This window comes from Ambystoma mexicanum, chromosome 13, assembly GCF_040938575.1.
Source record: "Ambystoma mexicanum isolate Mex_15411 chromosome 13, UKY_AmexF1_1, whole genome shotgun sequence".
NCBI lineage: Eukaryota > Metazoa > Chordata > Amphibia > Caudata > Ambystomatidae > Ambystoma > Ambystoma mexicanum.
The window spans coordinates 766070180-766092168 of record NC_090938.1 but is presented as its reverse complement, the minus strand read 5'-3'; the positions used below and the strand labels follow the sequence as shown (position 1 = coordinate 766092168).

Sequence of the window (21989 nt, the reverse complement as noted above, 5' to 3'; positions counted from 1 at the left end):
ATTAGCATATCAAGCTGAAATATGCACACTTCATTAAATTGGCTTTGCATAACCACCCAAATTGCACAGGACGAATGGCATTTGCCTTTCAAAAAATCAACACACACACAAAACCAAGACAGGATATTTTCTACTAATAGTGTTTTTGAAAATGTTAAAAGGTGTTCATGTTCTGAACTCGAAGAACCAATACAAATGTTTTCCCTGGCACTTGCAGTACCGAAATGGGATATTTCACCTTTAGTTCTTTGTTATTTTGCATCAGGTTATATAGTGCAGTGGTGAAGTGTCCAGGCTACAAACCTGACAACTGCTGTTTGATCGCGGAGGTTGGCTTTAATTCATAAATTCAAAGAGGGCATCCATGTTTCTCTTTTAGCCGGTCTCCCCGCGTGTACCCTCGACTTGAGCCCTGATCATGCCCATATACTGGACTTGTTCCCCGCTATTATCCCTCTACGATGTTTATTGAGCAGCGATATAAAAACAGTCAATATATGTGAGAAAGTTACCAAACCTACTTCGATTGTCTTTTTCCATTCAGACAGTATATTGTCATATGCATTGGAGCAGGAAAGTCCGATTGAATGTATGGGATATGAGTGTGTGCTGGTGGAAACGGAGTATGGCACGAGATATCATTTGGACCTATGGGATATGACCGTGTGCTGGTAGAAGCGGTGTATGGCACGAGATATCATTTGGGGGTATGGGATATGAGCGTGTGCTGGTGGAAGCGGAGTATCGCACGAGATATCATTTGGACCTAGATATCATTTGGACCTATGGGATATGACCGTGTGCTGGTAGAAGCGGTGTATGGCACGAGATATCATTTGGCGGTATGGGATATGAGCGTGTGCTGGTGGAAGCGGAGTATGGCACGAGATATCATTTGGACCTATGGGATATGACCGTGTGCTGATAGAAGCGGAGTATGGCACGAGATATCATTTGGAGGTATGGGATATGAGCGTGTGCTGGTGGAAGCAGAGTATGGCACGAGATATCATTTGGACCTATGGGATATGAGCGTGTGCTGGTAGAAGCGGAGTATGGCACGAGATATCATTTGGAGGTATGGGATATGAGCGTGTGCTGGTGGAAGCGGAGTATGGCACAAGATATCATTTGGACCTATGGGATATGAGCTTGTGCTGGTGGAAGCGGAGTATGGCACGAGATATAATTTGGAGGTATGGGATATGAGCGTGTGCTGGTGGAAGCGGAGTATGGCACGAGATATCATTTGGACGTATGGGAAATGATCGTGTGCTGGTGGAAGCGGAGTATGGCACGAGATATCATTTGGACCTATGGGATATGAGCATGGGCTGGTGGAAGCGGAGTATGGCACGAGATATCATTTGGACATATGGGATATGAGTGTGCTGGTGGAAGTGGATTATGGCACGAGATATCATTGGACGTATGAGATATGAGTGTGTGCTGGTGGAAGTGGTGTATGGCACAAGATATCAATTGGACGTATGGGATATGAGTGTGTGATTGTGGAAGCGGAGTGTGGCATGAGATATCATTTGGAGGTATGGGATATGAGTGTGTGCTGATGGGAACAGAGTAGGGCACAAGATATTATTTGGACGTGTGGGAGATAAGCGTGTGCTGGTGGAAACGGAGTAGGGCACAAGATATGACAACGGGTTACCCGGCATTAACGAATTAAACTTAAATAAAATCCCTGTTGCCCCCGAAATTAATTATGAGGCTGGATTTCCAGCCCTTTCTGAGGGGGGAAAATCTCATTGGACTTGGCTGGCAAAATTGGTGGCTCTACACGGGGGACAAGGCCCTTACCACATGTCCCTGACCAAATGGCGAGTCTGCTCAGTTGGAACACACACAGACATCCCCATTTATTGGAGGGGGATGGCTTGATGGAAGAAAATGATGACTACTCCTTGGTGGCTCTCCAAGAGACTTGACTTACTGAAGAATTTGTCATTGATGGTTGGCAATCTTGCCATAAACTGGCGGCCAAGGGTCTACGGGGTTGTCCTGAGGGAGGCCTACTGCTCACAGTTAAGAACCCCCTTATTGTGCTGCAGATTGTTACTACTTCTCCCAGTTTGTCATTTGGTAAGATTACCTTTCCAATTAGTTGACTCTGTGGGGTGACCAGTGAACCTATTGTTGTGAACGTCTATGATCCACCCTAAAGATGGTGATGTCCGACTTTGACTTATTCCTCCAGTGTAAGCTTGGTTGTACCCCATATATAATCTGTGGGGACTTTAATTCTAGGATACTGAGGGAATTGTCCCGCCCGGACTGTGAAGCCACCTCTGAGATCATTGTGGCAGATGAGGATCTGCTCTCATGTTGCTGTAAGAGAGGCTTGGAGTTGGCAAGCATCTTGTACTCGTGTGGGTTTAAGATGCTAAATGGATCTGTGCCGTCCGACTGCCCACCACAATACACTCGCACGGGACAAACATCGAGTAGTATATTGGATTACGTCTTTGTTGCAAATTCCTGCTCATTGATACTTGACATGAGTGTGATCTTCAGATTGGAGAGCGATCACTTTCCGCTTCGAGTGAGTTTGAACTGCCGTGAAGCACCTCAGACTGTTAGCCGACGGGGTGCTTAGAGTCAATGCCGCCTTGAAGCGTGTCTCATGGAACGCACAAAATCTTTCTTCAATCGAGGCCCCTATGCAGTCGGCTCTCCTTGGATACATAGAGGATTGCGAGGTAACTTCCCTCAAACGCTCTAAAACCTGCACCATTAATGCAGTTATGGATTTTGGTGTCCTGGTCCAGTCGGTTATTAATAATTTCCTCATTGAAAGGTACTCTAAGGCTCGTGTGACTACTGCTGGGTCCCACAAACACTTGTTTGATAAGCAAACCACCATGAGGAGAAAGGAACTGTAATGCTCACCTGACTCCCACGGAGGCGCTGGCCTGGTTCGCGGAGGCGCTGGCCTGGTTCACGCTGCTGTGACCTCTTCTAAGGTGATGCGCAGGGTTCGGAAGATGGACTGGACCGGGCCCCCAAATCTGGCTTGTCTGGCTTGCAGAAGTATCCTTCTGTAGGCGAAAATAGGGGATTAACTGTCTGCGGGGTAATGCAATCAGCCTCCCACTTTCACCTCTCACCCTCCTCGAAACCCTTCTGTGATTCCTCGTAGCGTCTCACCTTAGGGTCTGGAAGGACGAGCTCTCCATCCTGCTTCTGATGCAGGGGCGCGTTGGTATCCAGTTACTTCACTGGATTTTCGGATTGGTGAGAACCAAACTTGTTTGGCTTCCAGGTAAGTTTTTTGATAAGAGGTTCCCCTTGTGTCCATGCATTAATGTACTAATGCTAATGTCTTTTTCCCCATAGGGGCCGGGGTACGTAATGCCGGGGAACAGGCACCGACCCGAGATGAGAGGTGAAATCCTTGTAGAAATCAGTTAAGTCTTTAATGAGCGTTTTTTGGTAATGTCTTTTCATTCGCTCATTAGCGCTGATGTCTCTTTTTCCCCTTAGGGGCCGGGGTCCGGAAATGCCAGGATGCGGCGCGGACCCGAAATGAAGAGGGAATGAATCAACAGGTAAGTCTTAACATGGAGATTTAGCTTTCCTTATCCCTTCTCTCTCTCACCTTTTGTTCTGGTCTTTTTCTCCCTAGGCGCTGGGGCGTGACTGCGAATCCGGATGATCGCTGCTGAACATGGAGGCGCCCAGTAAAGGTGAGTGGAATGCGGCGCTGCAGCGATCGACGCGATGAGCTTTTAAATAAAAGTCTTCCTTTTCAGGATTGTCGGCGAGATGTCTCCGGGATGCGGATTTAGCAGGTAAGGACTTTTCCTTCTTCTGTTCTCTTCTTCTCTTCCTTTGCAGGTGATCCAGGATGCTGGCAGGCGTGGCAGAAGTCAGGATGCAGGAGCAGACACGGTGAGCGTCCAGCTGCTAGATGCAGAACAACGCGAAGCACGTGTGGCTGTTCGGGTGGGGTTTAAATAGCCTTGGAAGAAGTTCCAGGTATGTATCCTTCCTCCAATCAGGTATGTATCCTTCCCCGACCACGCCCGGATGGTAAATTAGTCCCACAGGTAAAGTAGTTCCTTTCAGGCCTCAAGGAGGCCGGGATCTTGCAGCATGGTCGGCATCAGATAAGTGCACCCAAGCACATCCATAATGAGCCTGGAGCCTATGGCGCCAGGACTGATGTCTTTTATGAGCCTGGCGCGATAGGCGCCAGGACACTGTCCAAAGGGCCCCTATATGGGGTTGCTGGGTCCTTCCTTGGGGACTGGATGTCTGCTTTCGGGGACGCAGGGCTTGAACCGGCTCCCCGGGAGCGGGCATCATGACAGCACACCCCCCCCCCCAAGGCCCCTCCCAAGGTTGTTCCCTCTGGGGATTTTGGTTTGTCTGGGAAGAGTCGGTGGAATTTCCTGACTAATCGAGGTGCATGCACATGGTCGCTGGGTTCCCACGACCTCTCCTGAGGTCCGTACCCCTTCCAATCAATTAGGTAGAACAGTTTTGACCTAAACATTTTTGAGTCTAAAATGTTCTTCACTTCAAATTCGGGCTCCCCATCTATTAGAATAGGTTCTGGAGGTTTGAGTAGTCGGGTTCCGGGTACCACTGGTTTCAGAAGTGACACATGAAAAACAGGGTGAATTCACATACTAGCTGGTAAATCAAGTTTAACAGCCACTGGGATAATTATTGCCGTAATAGAATAAGGTCCCAGATATTTTGGGTTAAAAGTTCGAGGCCCTTTGAGTGGTAAATGTCTGGTAGCTAACCACACTTGATCCCCAATCTGATACGGAGGTGCTTCACTCCGATGTAGATCAGCATTCTCCTTGTATTTTCTCTTGGCTTGTTGTAAATGCGTAGTTGCCTCTTTGAAGGCTTGGGTAATTGTAGAATGCAGATGTTCTACTGCAGGCATTCCGAGGTTCTGAGATGAGTCAAGGTTTGAGGTTCGAGGGTGATGCCCAAACAAAGTATAAAAAGGACTGTGGCCAGTTCCAGAGTGTACCGAACTATTATATGCATATTCGGCTATCCAAAGAATGTCTTTCCAGTTGTTTTCAGATTGCTGTAACATACACCATAAGTATTGCTCAAGGGTCTGATTTGTCCTCTCGGTCTGACCATCGGTCTGAGGGTGGTGACTGGTCGATAATCTTACGTCGATCTGCGCCATTTGACAACATTTGCGCCAGAAGTGGGAAATGAATTGGCTTCCCCGATCAGAGATTAGTATAGATGGGAATCCATGTAGCCGGACAATATTTTCGAGGAATTCTTTGGCTAGGACAGAAGCTGAAGGTAAACCTTTCAAAGGAATAAAGTGGGCCATTTTGGAAAACAAATCCACAATTACCAGAATTGTATTGTACCCCGAACAAGGAGGCAGGTCCGTAATAAAATCCATTGATAGGGTGTGCCAGGGTGCTGGCGGTATGTTTAGAGGTTGAAGGAGACCGGCTGGTCTTTTCTTTTGACTTTTATTTTGGGCACAAACACCACAGGACATCACAAAAGATTTAACATCTTTTCGCCAAGAGGGCCACCAAAATTGTCGTTTCACCTTTTCCTCTGTCTTGGCAATGCCGGGGTGTCCCTCTATTAATGCATCATGATAACCGGAAATAACTAGTTCGTGTAATTCCTTATGTGGCAGGAATAAGCGTCCTTGGAAATAAGGTAAACCATTATCTATGGTAAAGTCTGATCCCTTTTGTATCCAATCCTGTAAGGTTGTAGGGTCCAGGAGTTGTTTCACTCTGGCTTGAATGTCTTCAAGCGTCTGTAACGAAGTCATGCCTAGAATCCTCTGTTCGGGAATTATTGGTACTGGTTCTGAGTTTGTATCAGATTCTCCCATTCCAAATCGGGATAAGGCGTCTGCTTTGCCATTCTTGCAGCCAGGTCGATAGGTAATCACGAAATCAAATTCAGCGAAAAACAAAGCCCAACGGAGCTGCCATGATGACTGGGCCTTGGCGGTTTTCAAATACTGTAAATTCCGGAGATCAGTGATCACTGTGATGGTATGTCGAGCGCCAAGCAGATAATGCCGCCAGGCTTTAAAAGCGGACTTAATGGCTAACAGTTCTTTGTCCGTGATTGCATAATTAACCTCGGGTGCCGAGAATTTTCTGGACCAAAATTCTACGGGATGCAGTTGGTTGGTTTAGGGATCTCTTTGGGACAGGACAGCACCCATGGCTAGGCTGGATGCGTCAGTCTCGACGACATAAGGGAGATCTGGACGCGGGTGTTTCAATATAAGTGCAGAGGTACACTTAGCTTTTAAATCCTGAAAGGCCTGCTCGGCTTCTTCAGACCATTCAAAATTTTTATTTTTCCTCAAGAGTGCAGTAATGGGTTGTACCATGCGTGAAAATTCCGGGATAAACCTGCGATAGAAATTGGCAAAGCCGAGCATGCTTTGAACCCCTTTTACAGAGCTAGGTGATGGCCATTTGTGGATGGCATCCACTTTTCTTGAGTCCATTCGGACTCCTTTGGGTGTCAAGATGAAACCTAGAAACTCGACTTCTGTGGTATGCAAAACACATTTCTCCAAATTAGCAAATAGTTTGTGTTGTCGCAGTTTTTCAAGTACATCCCTGAAGTGATTTCGGTGATCAGATTCCGAAAGGAGTACACCAGAATGTCATCGATATATATGACAACACAAACATCGATGAGTTCCTGAAGGACTTCATTCATGAAGTATTGGAAGGCAGCCGGCGCGTTACACAATCCGAAAGGCATCACCTGGTACTCGAATAATCCATATTTAGTACGGAAGGCAGTTTTCCATTCGTCGCCTTCTTTAACTCGTACCAGATGATAAGCCCCCCGGAGATCTAACTTGGTGTATATGCAAGCGTCCTTCACCTGGTCAAGGAGTTCAGGGATCAGAGGCAGAGGATAACGGTTTTTAACCGTTATCTGGTTCAATGCGCGGTAATCTATACAAGTTCTAAGGTCGCCTTCTTTTTTGGGCACGAAGAACAAAGCCGAGGATGCCGGGGACTTTGACGGGCGAATAAAACCATTAGCTAGGTATTGATCCAAATATTGTCTCAAATGCAGACTCTCAGGTTCGGTAAGGGCATAAATCCTGCTACAAGGGGGTTGTGCACCGGGCACCAGATCGATTTGGCAATCGTACGATCTGTGAGGAGGTAACGTGTTGGCCTGTTCCTTTTGGAAGACGTCCTGAAAGTCTTGGTATTCCGGAGGTAGTTGCATGGAGGCAGAGGTTACAGATGCTAGATTAATCTTCAGGTTTTCTGGGTAGCAGGTTTGTGTACAATCCGGGAAGGTTATTCTCTTAGCTCGCCAATCAATTCAAGGATTATGTGTCTCTAACCAAGGGATTCCAAGAATAACCTGAAACTGTGGAGCCTTGATTACATCAAACAAAACACCCTCCCGATGGCCGTCGGGACAAATAAGAGTCACCTCAGTAGTGGAATGTGTTACTGGTCCAGAGGCAATTTCAGTTCCATCGACTGTGGTGATGACATCTTTGCTGGTTTTAGGACGGAGAGGGAGGTTAATCCTAGAGACCAATTCATGATCCACATAGTTTCCAATAGCCCCACTATCGATGTATGCCTTTATTGCATGCAACCGCTTAGGCTGTTCTGGATCTACGAGAACCATTGGCACAATGAAATGGGAGGTCTGAGAGTTAGTTTTCAAGCTCCGCAAGCAGACCCCTACACTTGTCGGGCGGAGTCGTTTCCCGAAACAGAGTCTTCATGGTTTTTATCAGCAGCTCCTACCGCCTTTCGGGGCGGTTTTGCCGGGCAATCTCGTAGAAAGTGTCCAGAATTCCCACAATAAAGACATAATTTTAACTGCAGCCTCCTTTCACGTTCCTTTTCAGTTAAGGGTCCTTTAACCCCTCCAATTTGCATAGGCTCAGAGACATCAACTCCCTTGGGATTAGCATGGGTCTTGACCAACACCCGGGTCTCAAACCTGGACCGATCTGCTTTTCTGTTTTGAAGTCTGTGATCCAATTGGACCACTAAGTCTATATACTCTGTGCATTCTTGGGGCGGATTTACAACTTGGGCCAAGACATCTTTAAGTTCTCCGCCTAGGCCTCGATAAAACAACGTGACTCTTTTATCCTCTGGCCATCCCGTTTCCACAATTAGTCTATTAAAGGTTGCAATATAGGATAGGAGGTCCTGATTGCCCTGTGGCAGGGATAGAAGTTCGTCATCCAGAGCCTGCCCCTGAGAGTGTTGAGCAAATAACCTTTCCATGCTTGCTTGAAACCTTTGAAAATCACGGAGAATCGGGTTATCTTGAGTAACCAGTGGAACTGACCAATCGGCAGCGCAGCCGCTGAGATATGACAATACAAAGGCTACCTTGGTCTGATCATTAGGGAAGGCACCAGGTCTGCACAGGAAGTGCAAACGACACTGATTCATGAATACGGCGAATCGTTTGGGGTCCCCAGCAAAGCGTTCGGGTGGGGCCAGCGGCATGTTTCCAGGTAGATTAATCTGCACAGGGTTACTGGAAACCACAGGAGCAGGGTTCCCTCCGGAACCGGGTAGAGGAGTTTGTCCAGCTTGACCTTGCAAAAGCTGTCTGGCCAGGTCATCAGTTCTTTCCTTTGATATTATTAATTCCCTCCTGAAGGCATTAGTCTCTTGACGAGCGGCATGTACTTCGGCCCGTAATTCCCCCAGTAATTGGCCCAACTGATCAGTCTCAGAACTTTCCATAGCGCCTGGGTGGGAATTTGTAGGAAGGCTTCGCGTTCTGTAACGCTCACCTGACTCCCACGGAGGCGCTGGCCTGGTTCGCGGAGGCGCTGGCCTGGTTCGCGCTGCTGTGACCTCTTCTAAGGTGATGCGCAGGGTTCGGAAGACGGACTGGACCGGGCCCCCAAATCTGGCTTGTCTGGCTCGCAGAAGTATCCTTCTGTAGGCGAAAATAGGGGATTAACTGTCTGCGGGGTAATGCAATCAGCCTCCCACTTTCCCCTCTCACCCTCCTCGAAACCCTTCTGTGATTCCTCGTAGCGTCTCACCTTAGGGTCTGGAAGGACGAGCTCTCCATCCTGCTTCTGATGCAGGGGCGCGTTGGTATCCAGTTACTTCACTGGATTTTCGGATTGGTGAGAACCAAACTTGCTTGGCTTCCAGGTAAGTTTTTTGATAAGAGGTTCCCCTTGTGTCCATGCATTAATGTACTAATGCTAATGTCTTTTTCCCCATAGGGGCCGGGGTACGGAATGCCGGGGAACAGGCACCGACCCGAGATGAGAGGTGAAATCCTTGCAGAAATCAGGTAAGTCTTTAATGAGCGTTTTTTGGTAATGTCTTTTCATTCGCTCATTAACGCTGATGTCTCTTTTTCCCCTTAGGGGCCGGGGTCCGGAAATGCCAGGATGCGGCGCGGACCCGAAATGAAGAGGGAATGAATCAACAGGTAAGTCTTAACATGGAGATTTAGCTTTCTTTATTCCCTTCTCTCTCTCTCACCTTTTGTTCTGGTCTTTTTCTCCCTAGGCGCTGGGGCGTGACTGCGAATCCGGATGATCGCTGCTGAACATGGAGGCGCCCAGTAAAGGTGAGTGGAATGCGGCACTGCAGCGATCGACGCGATGAGCTTTTAAATAAAAGTCTTCCTTTTCAGGATTGTCGGTGAGATGTCTCCGGGATGCGGATTTAGCAGGTAAGGACTTTTCCTTCTTCTGTTCTCTTCTTCTCTTCTTTTGCAGGTGATCCAGGATGCTGGCAGGCGTGGCAGAAGTCAGGATGCAGGAGCAGACACGGTGAGCGTCCAGCTGCTAGATGCAGAACAACGCGAAGCACGTGTGGCTGTTCGGGTGGGGTTTAAATAGCCTTGGAAGAAGTTCCAGGTATGTATCCTTCCTCCAATCAGGTATGTATCCTTCCCGGCCACGCCCGGATGGTAAATTAGTCCCACAGGTAAAGTAGTTCCTTTCAGGCCTCAAGGAGGTCGGGATCCTGCAGGATGGTCTGCATCAGGTAAGTGCACCCAAGCACATCCATAATGAGCATGGCGCCATAGGCGCCAGGACACTGTCCAAAGGGCCCCTATATGGGGTTGCTGGGTCCTTCCTTGGGGACTGGATGTCCGCTTTCGGAGACGCAGGGCTTGAACCCGCTCCCCGGGAGCGGGCATCATGACAGGAACTCTGTTTTCCTTAGAGAACTAGCTTGTTAGGAGATGACTGCTACGGAACATGCCTCTGGGGTCAAAGAGGCCAAAAACTCTTATTGTAAATGGTTGAGGTTCTGTGGATATGAACTGGAATGCCTTCGTTGGCGTCTATTGGTGGATTGCGCTAGATCTAATGACACTCTGCAGTTTTGGAAGATCGTTGCGGGTGATTCCCACGTGAAACGTGATTTAGTCAGCGTTTCGTAAACAGCTTGGGTTGATTTCATTGGGAACACCTTGGGGCGAGTTGCCACAGTGGATATAGTTGGGAGTGGTGCGACGGTGGACACCCTCACAAACTTATCCGAAAATAAGTGGACTTACTTCAAGGGTCCGGCTGATGTTCTTAGGCTAATCGGGAGAAATAAAACCTCCAGAGCACCCGGGCCGGATGGTATTTGTAGTACCCTGATCAAAGCCGATGCTACCCATTGGGCTAATGCCCTTCACTGGTTATTTTGCTGGATCACAGAAGTGCCATTGATTCCGCGATCCTGGCGGGACAGTGCCATTGTGCCTATTTGGAAGAAGGGTAATAGGATTGATCTGAGCAATTACCGGCTGCTGGCCATGCTAGATGTCCCATTAAAAAACTTCACTTGTCTCTTTATTGGAGGAATTGTGGAATTGGGCAGTCAGCTTGAACATAATACCGTTCAACCAAACTGGCTTTCATAAGGGCCTGAGTACATCCACCAATTGCCTCGCGCTGTTAACGGTGATCCAACAAGCCTGGAGTATTTGTCGGAGAACAGTGTATGTGGCATTAATAGACTACAGTGCTGCCTTCGACTCTGTTGATAGGCGTAGGCTTTGGAATAAGCTGGCGAGTTGGAATACTCCAGCAGGTCTCCTCTCTACGATAGTCACACTTCACGATGGGACTAGAGTCAGAGTACCCCTGGACAAAGCAGGTAGGACATCGCAGTGGATTTCAACCTACCAGGGTTCAAAGCAAGGATGCATACTAGTGCCCCTGCTCTACAATCTCTACAAGGCCTACCTCTGTCCCGCCTAAATTGGGGAATTTTTCTCTACAATGGATGGGTTATGCGGATCTCTGTCTTTCACCCTTCTGAGGTCGATACTTTCAGGCCGCTTTTCCTTGTGTGATAATAACAGCAATTGTCTAGTGGGCGTGCGAGGTTGGGCACGAACCCTCGCACTTGGGAACAGTCGCAGTCCCCACAGACAAATCTGCAGCTATAGGTTACCCTGAGGGAAGGCTGAGCATGGCCGCGCGCCCAGTGAAATGGCCTTAGAAAAGAGCCCATTAAACGAACCGCTGCAGATCATGGAATTAAATAATTCACGCCCAGGGATTCTACATTTATACAAAATAAATCGACCTTAATTATAAATTCCTCTCAGCCTCATGGAGCCTCACCATTACGGAACCCAGGGTCTTTAGGTCCTTTAATCACTGCTTACTCAGTAGAAGTTCTGTCCCATTCAGCCGCAGCACATCCAGAATGCTGCCAAAACACACTTGCCTACACCAGCCTATGCCAGCTCCCAAAGATTGTGGGCACACAGCTGAGAAACAGATGTTGCAGCTGCCAATGCTCTATTGGTGTAATCAAAATGTCGGAACAGGGTCTCCTTTCAACCACTCGATTTATAAGCACTATCTGTGTCCTTCACTGAAGTCCTGGTAAAAACAAACATTGGCAAAGCCAGCAGTTTTGGCTTGTGTACAAGTATTAGGCATTTGCCAAGCACTGCTGTTAGACGCTCAGGTACTCACACCACAAGTGACTTTGCTGACTCAAAACCCAAACTGTTGGCATTGCCAATGCTTGTTCTTTTTCAAATCAATTAGGATAAAATCAATGGAAGAAGATATTGTGCCGCTGTTTCCGGACCGGTAAACTATGAGTCCTGCAGGTGGGTGGTGTTACTCCCGCCAGGTGTTGTCTGGCGGGAGTAACGCCACCCGCCTGCAGACGGAAATGGAAACACTGGCACCGTTAATTACGGTGCCAGTGTTTCCACACTCCCCATTCCCATGGAGTCCTATGGGAATCCATGGGAATGGGGAGTAACGGAATGGCGGCTCCGGAATTACCGGACTGCCGGGGCTGTAATGCCCCGGTAAATCCGGCAAGTCTGGAGCCGGTAATTCATTCCAGGTCCGGCGGCAACCTGCCGGTTTTTCCAGCACGGTTACCGCCGGACTTGGAATGAGGCCCATTGTGTGAGTACATGTACTCTATTGGTGAAAGTAAGATGCAAGCACTTAGACGTGGGACTTCAAAAATAAGTTATTGACAGTAGAATAAACATCTGCAAAAAAATCCTTATAATAAAAGAGGCTTTATATATTGTGGGATAGGGGGTGCAGTTATAGGGGAACCTGAGGCTGAACAGGGCAGTTCCTGTATATGGGGAGCCCTCGCAGCCCTACTTTACGTGACACTAATGCAGGTTTTGGCTAATGGGTGGGCTGATATTCTGCTCACGTGTGCGGGCAACAAGAGGCCTGGAGTGTAGGAAAATGCATTATCCTGGACCATGTGCTTTGGTTGGATTGAGTCCGCTAGCCCAGGAGCCGAGATTGAAACCAGCTCCGGTGGTTCAACCGCGGCAGTTTGGTGGTGCTCAGGCACCTCAAACAGGAAGGTGACTCTGTGACTCATGTTCCTTTCCTATGACCGAGTGTCACTGCAGGAGCCTCATGCCGCCTCACCTACTGGTGACTCTCTGTGACTCATGTTCCTTTCCTATGACCGAGTGTCACTGCAGGGGACTCAAGCTGCCTCACCTACTGGTGACTCTCTGTGACTCATGTTCCGTTCCTATGACCGAGTGTCACTGCAGGGGACTCATGCCACCTCACCTACTGGTGACTCTATGTGACTCATGTTCCTTTCCTATGACAGTGTCACTGCAGGGGACTCATGCCGCCTCACCTACTGGTGACTCTCTGTGACTCATGTTCCTTTCCTATGACCGAGTGTCACTGCAGGGGACTCAAGCTGCCTCACCTACTGGTGACTCTCTGTGACTCATGTTGCTTTCCTATGACCGAGTGTCACTGCAGGGGACTCAAGCTGCCTCACCTACTGGTGACTCTCTGTGACTCATGTTGCTTTCCTATGACCGAGTGTCACTGCAGGGGACTCAAGCTGCCTCACCTGACAGTGACTCCTGAGATCCAGGAGGACTCATGGAGGGTTAGTTTGGGATTTGTAAATCACAAGTACTCACGTTCACAGGATTTCACGTATCTCCAATCTGAAAGTAAGAAGAACATTAAGGGTTTGTGAAATCAGACAAACCAGCGAGACATTGAAGTATGTTAAATATAATATATTTATTACCATTAATGGAACTTACCCATTTCTGCAGGAAATGTTTCTGTAGTAAAAGAAAAACAAGTGATGTATTAGATCACAAACTTTTTTTACTGTAAAACATAACCCAGCACTCCCTGCCCTTAACCCAATTCCTCCCCACCTCCCACCACTGCAAAGCCCCCCACCTTGGGTGTCAATTGTCATGTTTTGGCTTTTCCCCCCCGGCACCCCATAGGGCAGGTCACACACCCACAGATCTCACTCTTTCAGAGCTTAACATTCTCAGGAGACAGTAAAGGACCAGGGAAAAGGGCATTAAGATCACAGGTAATGCAGCCTCTTTATTGGATCAGGCAGATCATGCCACTATATCTGATAAAGGACCTCCTTTTCTGAACCCAATACTGGCTCAGTGTCCTTGCAAGCAATACTTCAGGGGGATTTAAAAGTGACCCCCGAGGTATGGCATTACCCCCTACCTGTGCATCTCTCAAATCCCAATGATTGCAATTGACTGCATTGGGAGAGTAACTTTGTGCATTAGAACAAACGTACCCTATTACCCCAACACCACAAGCCCTAAAGGCGTCAATGCTAAGTTTCAGGCTCTAGCCGAGCGGGAAGCTAAATTATTGTCTGAGCCGGTCCAAGTCCAGAAGTCTGGGAGGCCGATATGCCTGAGACATTGTTGGCCAGACTGTTGTGTCACGAGTACAGTATGACCTACTATTCAGAGGCCAAGGGGTCCCTGATGCAGCGCTCTCAGGATATAAATAATGTCTTTATTGGCCTTTTGGGGTTCTCTAATCAGGAAACATGGTCTACTGAGGCTGTCTACTGAGGTGGTAAAGATGGATCTTCAGACTCAGCCCTATGGATAGATTCTGAGAGGCCCCCCTACTCTGGTGACCAGGACGACACTAATGTCTAGCCAAACTCTATCAAGGTAGTGTGACTGGGCAGTAAGGCCTAGACTTGGGAGAGTGTGGGTGGTGATGGGTTCAATTAAGCACACACAGAGCACTCTAATAACTCAAGTGAGGCAGAATGTATACAAATGCACTGCTATTTATTAGGCCTTCAACCAACTCTTATCAATGAAAATCACAGGTAAGCAAAAGTACTAAACGTACACTATCAACATATGTACATCCGTCATTACGACCTCCAACACATGGTATAGGACGGCAACAGCCCTTGCAGCCGTTCCTGCAGAACCGTTCAGTTTCCACTGCAGGAAGGGGAGGGTCCAAGCCACACATATTCTACCGGATCTGTCTTTTCACCACAATACTTCTGACCGAAATAAAATCTCTTTTCATTTTTGCAACACATTTTTCTTAATGAAAAAGGTATTTGGCACGTCTCCTTTTAATATCAATAACCTTTTTTTCTGCAATATAATTTATTTTAAAGGTGTATTCCGCCCTTCTCTTAAAGTAAAATGGTAAAAGACTGGTTAGCCTTTTATTGTCCCCTTCTAACTTCTCCCCCTCCCCTTCTTTAATGATTTGTGTCAGTCCTTCCGTTTATCCCTTTTTAGGGATTATTTTGACTTACTAAATTAAATATTTACAGTTTAATTTTGCAATTCATCTTTTTTCACACCTCTATATATTTTGCTAGATTTTATGAGTTTTATGTACAACTCAACAAGTGCATTATATGTACATGCATTTAGTTTTTTCATTCAGTCATGGAAGACCGGTTCATTTCTTATAAATCGACCCCACAAAAAACATGGTTTTACTTCTCGGGAACCCCACCAATCAAATACTCATCCAATCAAACACTCATCCAATCAATCACTCATCCAATCAAACACTCATCCAATCATGGCTAACTGGCATGGACCTCAAAGAGTTAATGCCGAAGCTATCCCCAAGTGACAAAAATGCCCCGACGGCTTGGTAGCAACTAACAGGACTGCACACTATCAGATCTTTCTGGCCAGCCTCGGGTTTCAGGCCTGCAGTAGTCCGCAGTTCTAGGCCACCTGGAAGTGGAAACGTACTCCTCTCTGACCGTCCCCCTCAACCCTCGCACCACACATATCATCGGCATCAAACAGTTTGACCACATTGCCCCCAACCTTTCTAACGGCCCAAAACATCTTTAAAATAGCCTACATTACATACAAGGCTGTGGTAACCCAGCCACAGCTGTACCTAGCCAAGGAACTGGTCAAATTAGGAAGCCAGTGCAATTCCAGATGCCACATCTTTGCAAGACTGGAAATAAATAAATGCCCAAAAGCAAAAAACACAGGAAGAGAAAGATCTCCCATTATGCGCCAGCACTGTGGCACACGACCCTAACCCACCTCCGCACAGCACCATTATGCCTGCAGTTTACAAAAAAACAGAAGACCTTGCTATATAAGGAATTCCTCTAAACACTCGGTGCAGCAGGTAATAGCATTCAGGGTATGCGGCTCTCATTCTCACCTGGACTCAGCCATTGTGACGCTCTCCATTGCTTGCTATCTACCTGTGCCCGATACAAGTACAAGAATGCCGACATATTGGTTTTTCATTGAGCTGTGCATATTTACATGTATTTCAATTAAATAAGTGCGTTGAGATGGTTGGAAAAGCCTTCCCTATCAACATTACCTCTCGGGTGGGCCTGGACTCATATCTACCTTTTAATTCCGTGAGCTTTTCCTGCAGGTGGGCATTTCGCGTGGTGCTCAGCAGCGTCGTCTCCATTCCAGGGGCATCTTCCTGGGGCTTCAGAGCCTTCACTTCACTGCACCTGAGAATTATAGAAAGATGCTGTATATAACCCTCAGCCTCCAGTGACAAGTAAGAGTAAAGGGGGTCTAAACAGTGAGATAAGGGGGAGGAAAAAGAGACCCCATTCCTAAAGATGGGAAGGGAAGGCTCTGAATCAACATGCAGGAAAGGGAGGGGAGGCACATCCCCCGTAAAACAGAGGGGTAGACAGGACCACACGTGTGATAAATGAGAAACAAGAGACCGGCAGGCGAGTGAGGAAGGGCAAAGGAGCCACTACTGGGAGGCACATTCTGAATGAGAGACCCCCGGGGAGGCGAGGGTGGGCTCGGGAATCTCTACATTCTGATACATTTTCAATGAGAGACCCCTGGGGAGGAGAGGGTGGGTCCGTGAATCTCTACATTCTGAATGAGAGACCCCCGGGGAGGAGAGGGTGGTGTGAGGCGTCAGGAATAAGAGTTGGATACAAGTCAGCTATGTGTTGGATTAAAGACTTATTGAAAATAAAAGGGTTGGGAAAAGGCCTCTCTGACCCTGCAATAAGAGGAATTTCCCGACCTAAAACCAAAACTAAGAATCTGTCTCTGTCAGGATGTCAAAACAAAACTGTCCAGTGTCCAAATCTCTTCTGACCCTCACACTAAAACTAAACTCTAAGGTGAAAAAGGGAATTGTCTTTAACCTCAAGTGATTTGAAAACGTGTTCATAAAGTAAGAGGACTTCAATAAAAAGTTCCTTCAGGGATGACGTTCTTGACTCCAGAGGGTGATTCCCTTCCCCTGGATTCTTCTTTACTCCTTGAGGGTGTTTCACACACAACTGTTCTTTGGGTCTCTCATGGCCACGTATAACTTGCACAAAAACAGTTTGGTTTCAAAATCTTGGTTTCTTTCAAAAACAGTTCTTTGGGCCTCTTCTGGCCAAGCACAATATTTGCACAATATCTGTCTGACTTCACACTTGTACTTTCTCTCCAGAACAACTGTTTGGGCCTTTTTTTGGCCCAGGGCAGCACTTGCACACTGTACTTGTTTTACTTAACAACAGTTCCTTGGGCTTCTTTTGGCCAAGTACAATGCTTGCACACCAATTTTGTTTTACACACTTCAATTTGCCTGGCATACTCCCCTGCCAGGACCTCTGCTTTATACACTTGAGATTGCCTGATTCCTGCCAGGACTTCTACTTAATCGGGTCTTCCGCCCATTCCAAAGGCTGCTTGTATATGATATTGGATAATGTATCTTCTTGATAGAACATCTTCGTTCTGCTCTTTTCATATTGACACTGTGTACATTTACACGTTAGAAATGGGTTTATTTTCGATTTAAATGCCCTTTCCTCAACAAGTCCATCTCTCTGCTTTCTCTCATGTATTGAACCTTCAATTGTTCGCTTTCGGCGCTCTCGCGATACGCCTCTGTGTCCCCATTGCTCTCAGGAGGACTCACTGGTCTCTGTAGGCGTTGGTTTCTTCTCTTGCGGGCAGCCAGTGAAGGAATCCCTACAGACCCCCTCTCATGTTCTGCTTTCCTTCACTCGGCGGTCCTCCGTGGCTTCCACTCGACACACCTGCTGTGTTCTCGGCTCTGGTAAGCAGAATACTGCTGTTCACCTTCTGAGAACGGCCAGGTAATCTTCACCGGCTCCAAGCATTCTCACAGCATCCCACGGCTTAGCAGTTCCTTCTTCCCCTGGTGGTGCACAGCCTGGCTCCACCATACCGGTTCTGGCTTCTCGACACGCAGCCTCGTGCAGAGAGGTGCAACGCTCTCTCGCCAGTCGCCACAGCAGCTGCCTTCCATTCTCAGTTTGGGCTGCTTGAATTTCCCGGGCACAGGTGTGTGTCCGGAAACACTTGAGCACTCACTATGTTCGCAGTCTTTCCTATTACACATTGCTCAATTTCTCCTCTTCTTCGTCCCAGTACTTTGTGAACTGTGGGAATAGAAGTCCAATGATTGATTTATGGATTTTGGATGAGCATTAAAAGGTTTTGATGGTAAGTCACTACTGATGGTCTTATAAGTGGAAATGAAAAAAGTAATTCCATCAGATTGACAAGGTTGGTTCACATATCTGATCAAAGGGGTTTCCCTGCTCTTTTGGTAAATTAAGTGTAAGTATATGAGGTCAAGATTTAGGTAGCTAATCATTTCAATACGACTTTTAGGACAGGGGAGAGTTTAGTAGGTGATTAAAAGACAAATCACTTTTTGCCATATATTTTTCATTGTATTTGTTTAGTGGCAATTTTTCACTGAGGTGGGGGTTGGCAGGGGAGGGGGTGGCGGGCTGGGGGAACAGGGATATTAATGGGCCTCCACCCATGCTTTACAGTCAAAATCAAATTAGTGATGAAAAATGGTAAAAACACATAGAACCCACAGGGGTGGAATTTAAGTTCACAATTCCTGGGATGAGAGCGGTGCCTTTAAAGATCTCTATCTCTCTTCCAAGTCATTCCCCGGAAAAAACTGCCAGGGAACTTTTCATGGACACTAAGGGAGAGCTAACTTCCAATTAACTATCTGAAGGGAAATGTTAGCGACAGGGAAAGTCTTAAGGGGGCACTAGATAACTTAGTGGCCTGCAGAGGACTATTCGTTAGAACCTTTGGCCCAAAGAAAGTGCTGGCAATAACAGTGGTACAGGAAGTAGTGTCTCCGATTCCTGTGGTCGGGTGGCTGTGCACTTTAATGGAATGGACATACTGCTAAGTACTGGAGGGAAATACCCCTCTTCCTGTCCCCTTTCTGGGACTTGACCCTCCCACATTAAGCAAAGCTGAAGACATCTCTGGGATGTCTGCACAAGGGCAGGTCTCCCGGTGACCAGAGGCCATGTTTTAGGCACTCTGCTCAGCAGTCTTTTTAGGACAGCTAAGGGGACCTCTTGGATGGTTTGTTTTTCCACAGTCCCAGCAGGTGCTGGGGACTCTGGGAATTACTGAGGAACCACCACTCACCTTTGGGTTACTGGCGCAATCCTTCTTTTTGGAACCACCCACAAGGGGTTTACCCACTTCTACTTTGAGGCGCTGTAAGAAGGAAGAATTTTGGCCTGCCTTACCTGTCCCCTGAACACTGTGGTTAACCCTGTGAGAGACCCACAAGTCAGCCATCTTTGCTAGTTCCCTTGGATCACTGATGATGGAATTAGCTAAGTGCGAATGCAAGTCAGGGAAGCAAGCAAGCATACAGGGGGATATATAGGGTTATACAGAAGGCAGGCCCTGCACTGTGAGCTTAGAGAGAGAGAGAAGTGCAAGGGTTTAATAGTACAGAGTCTATATGGGGTATATAGGGTTGGACTGAAGGAAGGGCCCTGCACTGTGAGCTTAGGGAGAAGACTGAAAGGCTTGCAAGGGGTAATAGCACAGAGTCTATATGGGGTATATAGGGTTAGACTGAAGGAAGGGTCCTGCATTGTGAGCTTAGAGAGAGGAGTGAGAGGCTTGCAAAGGGTAATAGTAGAAAGTCTATATGGGGTATATAGGGTTAGACTGAAGGAAGGGCCCTGCACTGCGAGCTTAGAGAGAGGAGTGAGAGGCTTGCAAGGGGTAACAGTACAGGGTCTATATGGGGTATATAGGGTTAGACTGAAGGAGGGCCCCTGCATTGTGAGCTTAGAGAGAAGAGTGAGAGGCTTGCAAAGGGTAATAGAAGAGAGTCTATATGTGGTATATAGGGTTAGACTAAAGGAGGGGCCCTGCACTGTGAGCTTATAGAGAGGGTGAGAGGCTTGCAATGGGTAATAGTACGGAGTTTATATGGGGTATATAGGGTTATACAGAAGGCAGGGCCATACACTGTGAGTTTGAGAGAGGCGGGAGAGGCTTGCAACGGGTTAATAGCACAGAGTCTATAGGGTTATACAGAAGGACGGGCCCCGCACTGAGTTTGAGAGAGGGGGGGAGAGGCTTGCAAGGGATAATGTAAAACCAGTCTCTATTTTTAAATCACACATAGAAATGCTAAATCTCCCAGGAGTTAAGATGGAGCCGGGGTCTGACATGTGTAATAAATGTGAGCAACAGAGGACATCCATGGGGATAAAACGTGAGTCCACATTGAGGGCACATCAAGGCAAGAGGATACTTACCTGCCCAAGACACGCTTCACATCCTAGAGAGAGAAAGAGAAAAGACAAGATAAATAGGTATCCCACATTGCTCTAAACATTGATTTCCATTTTACAGCGACTGAGCTGTTATTGAAGGAAAGAGTTAGATTGCTGCATTATCTCGTCTATGAAAGCAAAACGTCACCCAAAACCTTCAAGCTGACCTACAGTCTAAGCTTTAAAGCCATATCCTGGGGTTTCTTAACAGTTTCTTCTGAGCTGCTGGTTTTGCTGACACACTCTGCCAGCTTGGACACGGTTGCCTGGGTATTAGCATGATTGACCTAAAACATTTGATCAAATTGTTTTGACCTTTTTTTGGTCAAATTTAATTAAATATATATATGGGGTTGGGTAAGGGTATAGATTAGGTCAAGGGAATAGGGGATGGGGGTTGCGTGGGGTCTCCCCCCACATTTTAAACTGAAAAAAAGGTCAAATAATTTTGATCAAATGTGATTAGGTCAAATGTTTTAGGTCAAATAGACCCAAAACTGTTGTCTGTACTCAGTGCAGTGTGCTTTGCAGGTTCACAAGTGTGCATGTGTAGGAAGGTAGATGCTCAATGCGTGTGTGTGCATGTTTGTGTGTGTGTTTGCATGTGCGTGTGTGTGTTTGCGCGTGCGTGCGTGCGTGCGTGTGTGTGTGTGTTTGCGCGTGCGTGCGTGCGTGTGTGTGTGTTTGCGCGTGCATGTGTGTGTGTGTGTGTGCGTGCGCGTTCGCGTGTGCTTGTGTGCGTGTGCGTGTGTGTGTGTGCGCGTAGGTCATAGAGATGCACAAGAAGTCATGCTGTTTGTCCTGGTTTCTAATGGTTGCTGAAGTTCTAGAGAAGACACAAGGCTTCATCTTGCCACATATCACATTGATGTCGCCAACATGGTGTCTGGGAAGCAGAGTAGTAGCCTGCAGCAAAAGCGCGGGTCATCCATAACTGGCGATCAAATGGTTGGTGCCAGAGCCATAGCTGCATTGTTTGTGCTGGGAACTAGAGCCACTGTGAACAAAGGTGGGAGAGGGGGTAACATCTGGCTCGGACAAACGGCCCAGAGCCTGACATTACTGGGGTATCTGAGGTTGCACTTACATGTAGTGACTTTGTCATACATACAAGACATTAACTACGATTAGATGGCATTACTGAGAGGTGGTGTAGAGGAGGTCCCAAATAAACCCTGCATTCCAGTCATCCATTTTGAAGTAGCAGGAACGTTCACACCAAAATATGTGACGTATGATAAGCAAATAAACCAGCAGAGAGCCGCAGTAGGACTCTGCCCCAGTGCCTATCAGAAGAGCAACCCCTATTGAAGTGCCAATATCCAGAAAACCATGGACAGTAAGGTATCCATTAAGGAAACCCTCCCAGCAAATGAAACGAAATGAAGATTGCCTAAGTACAGTCCAGGAAGAAACCAAAAAGGTCTTAATGGAAGACGAATGGTGGCATCACGAGGACCCGCACAGACTAACAGATAGAAGAAATGATGACCCGAGAATGCCGCAAAGAGATGAAACGCCATGAGTAAGGATATCGTGAACCTAAACGAAAGAATGATGTCCAAATGTACGAGAATTAAGCTGTAAGCAAAATGAAGACAGTCGACCAGTTTA

The 21989-nt window shown here is 47.2% G+C and overlaps 1 protein-coding gene across 1 annotated transcript in view; it reads right to left on the bottom strand.

Moving 5' to 3' along the window:
- LOC138520541 (E3 ubiquitin-protein ligase TRIM39-like) overlaps positions 1-21989 on the bottom strand; it is a 258308-nt gene that overhangs the window by 114994 nt on the left and 121325 nt on the right. Inside the window, exons 5-8 of the mRNA XM_069632885.1 lie at positions 20358-20380; positions 16156-16268; positions 13552-13572; positions 13423-13449 (exon numbers count right to left, since the gene is read on the bottom strand). Of these exons, the coding sequence (XP_069488986.1) occupies positions 13423-13449; positions 13552-13572; positions 16156-16268; positions 20358-20380 (184 nt within the window). The remainder of the gene's footprint in view (positions 1-13422; positions 13450-13551; positions 13573-16155; positions 16269-20357; positions 20381-21989) is intronic.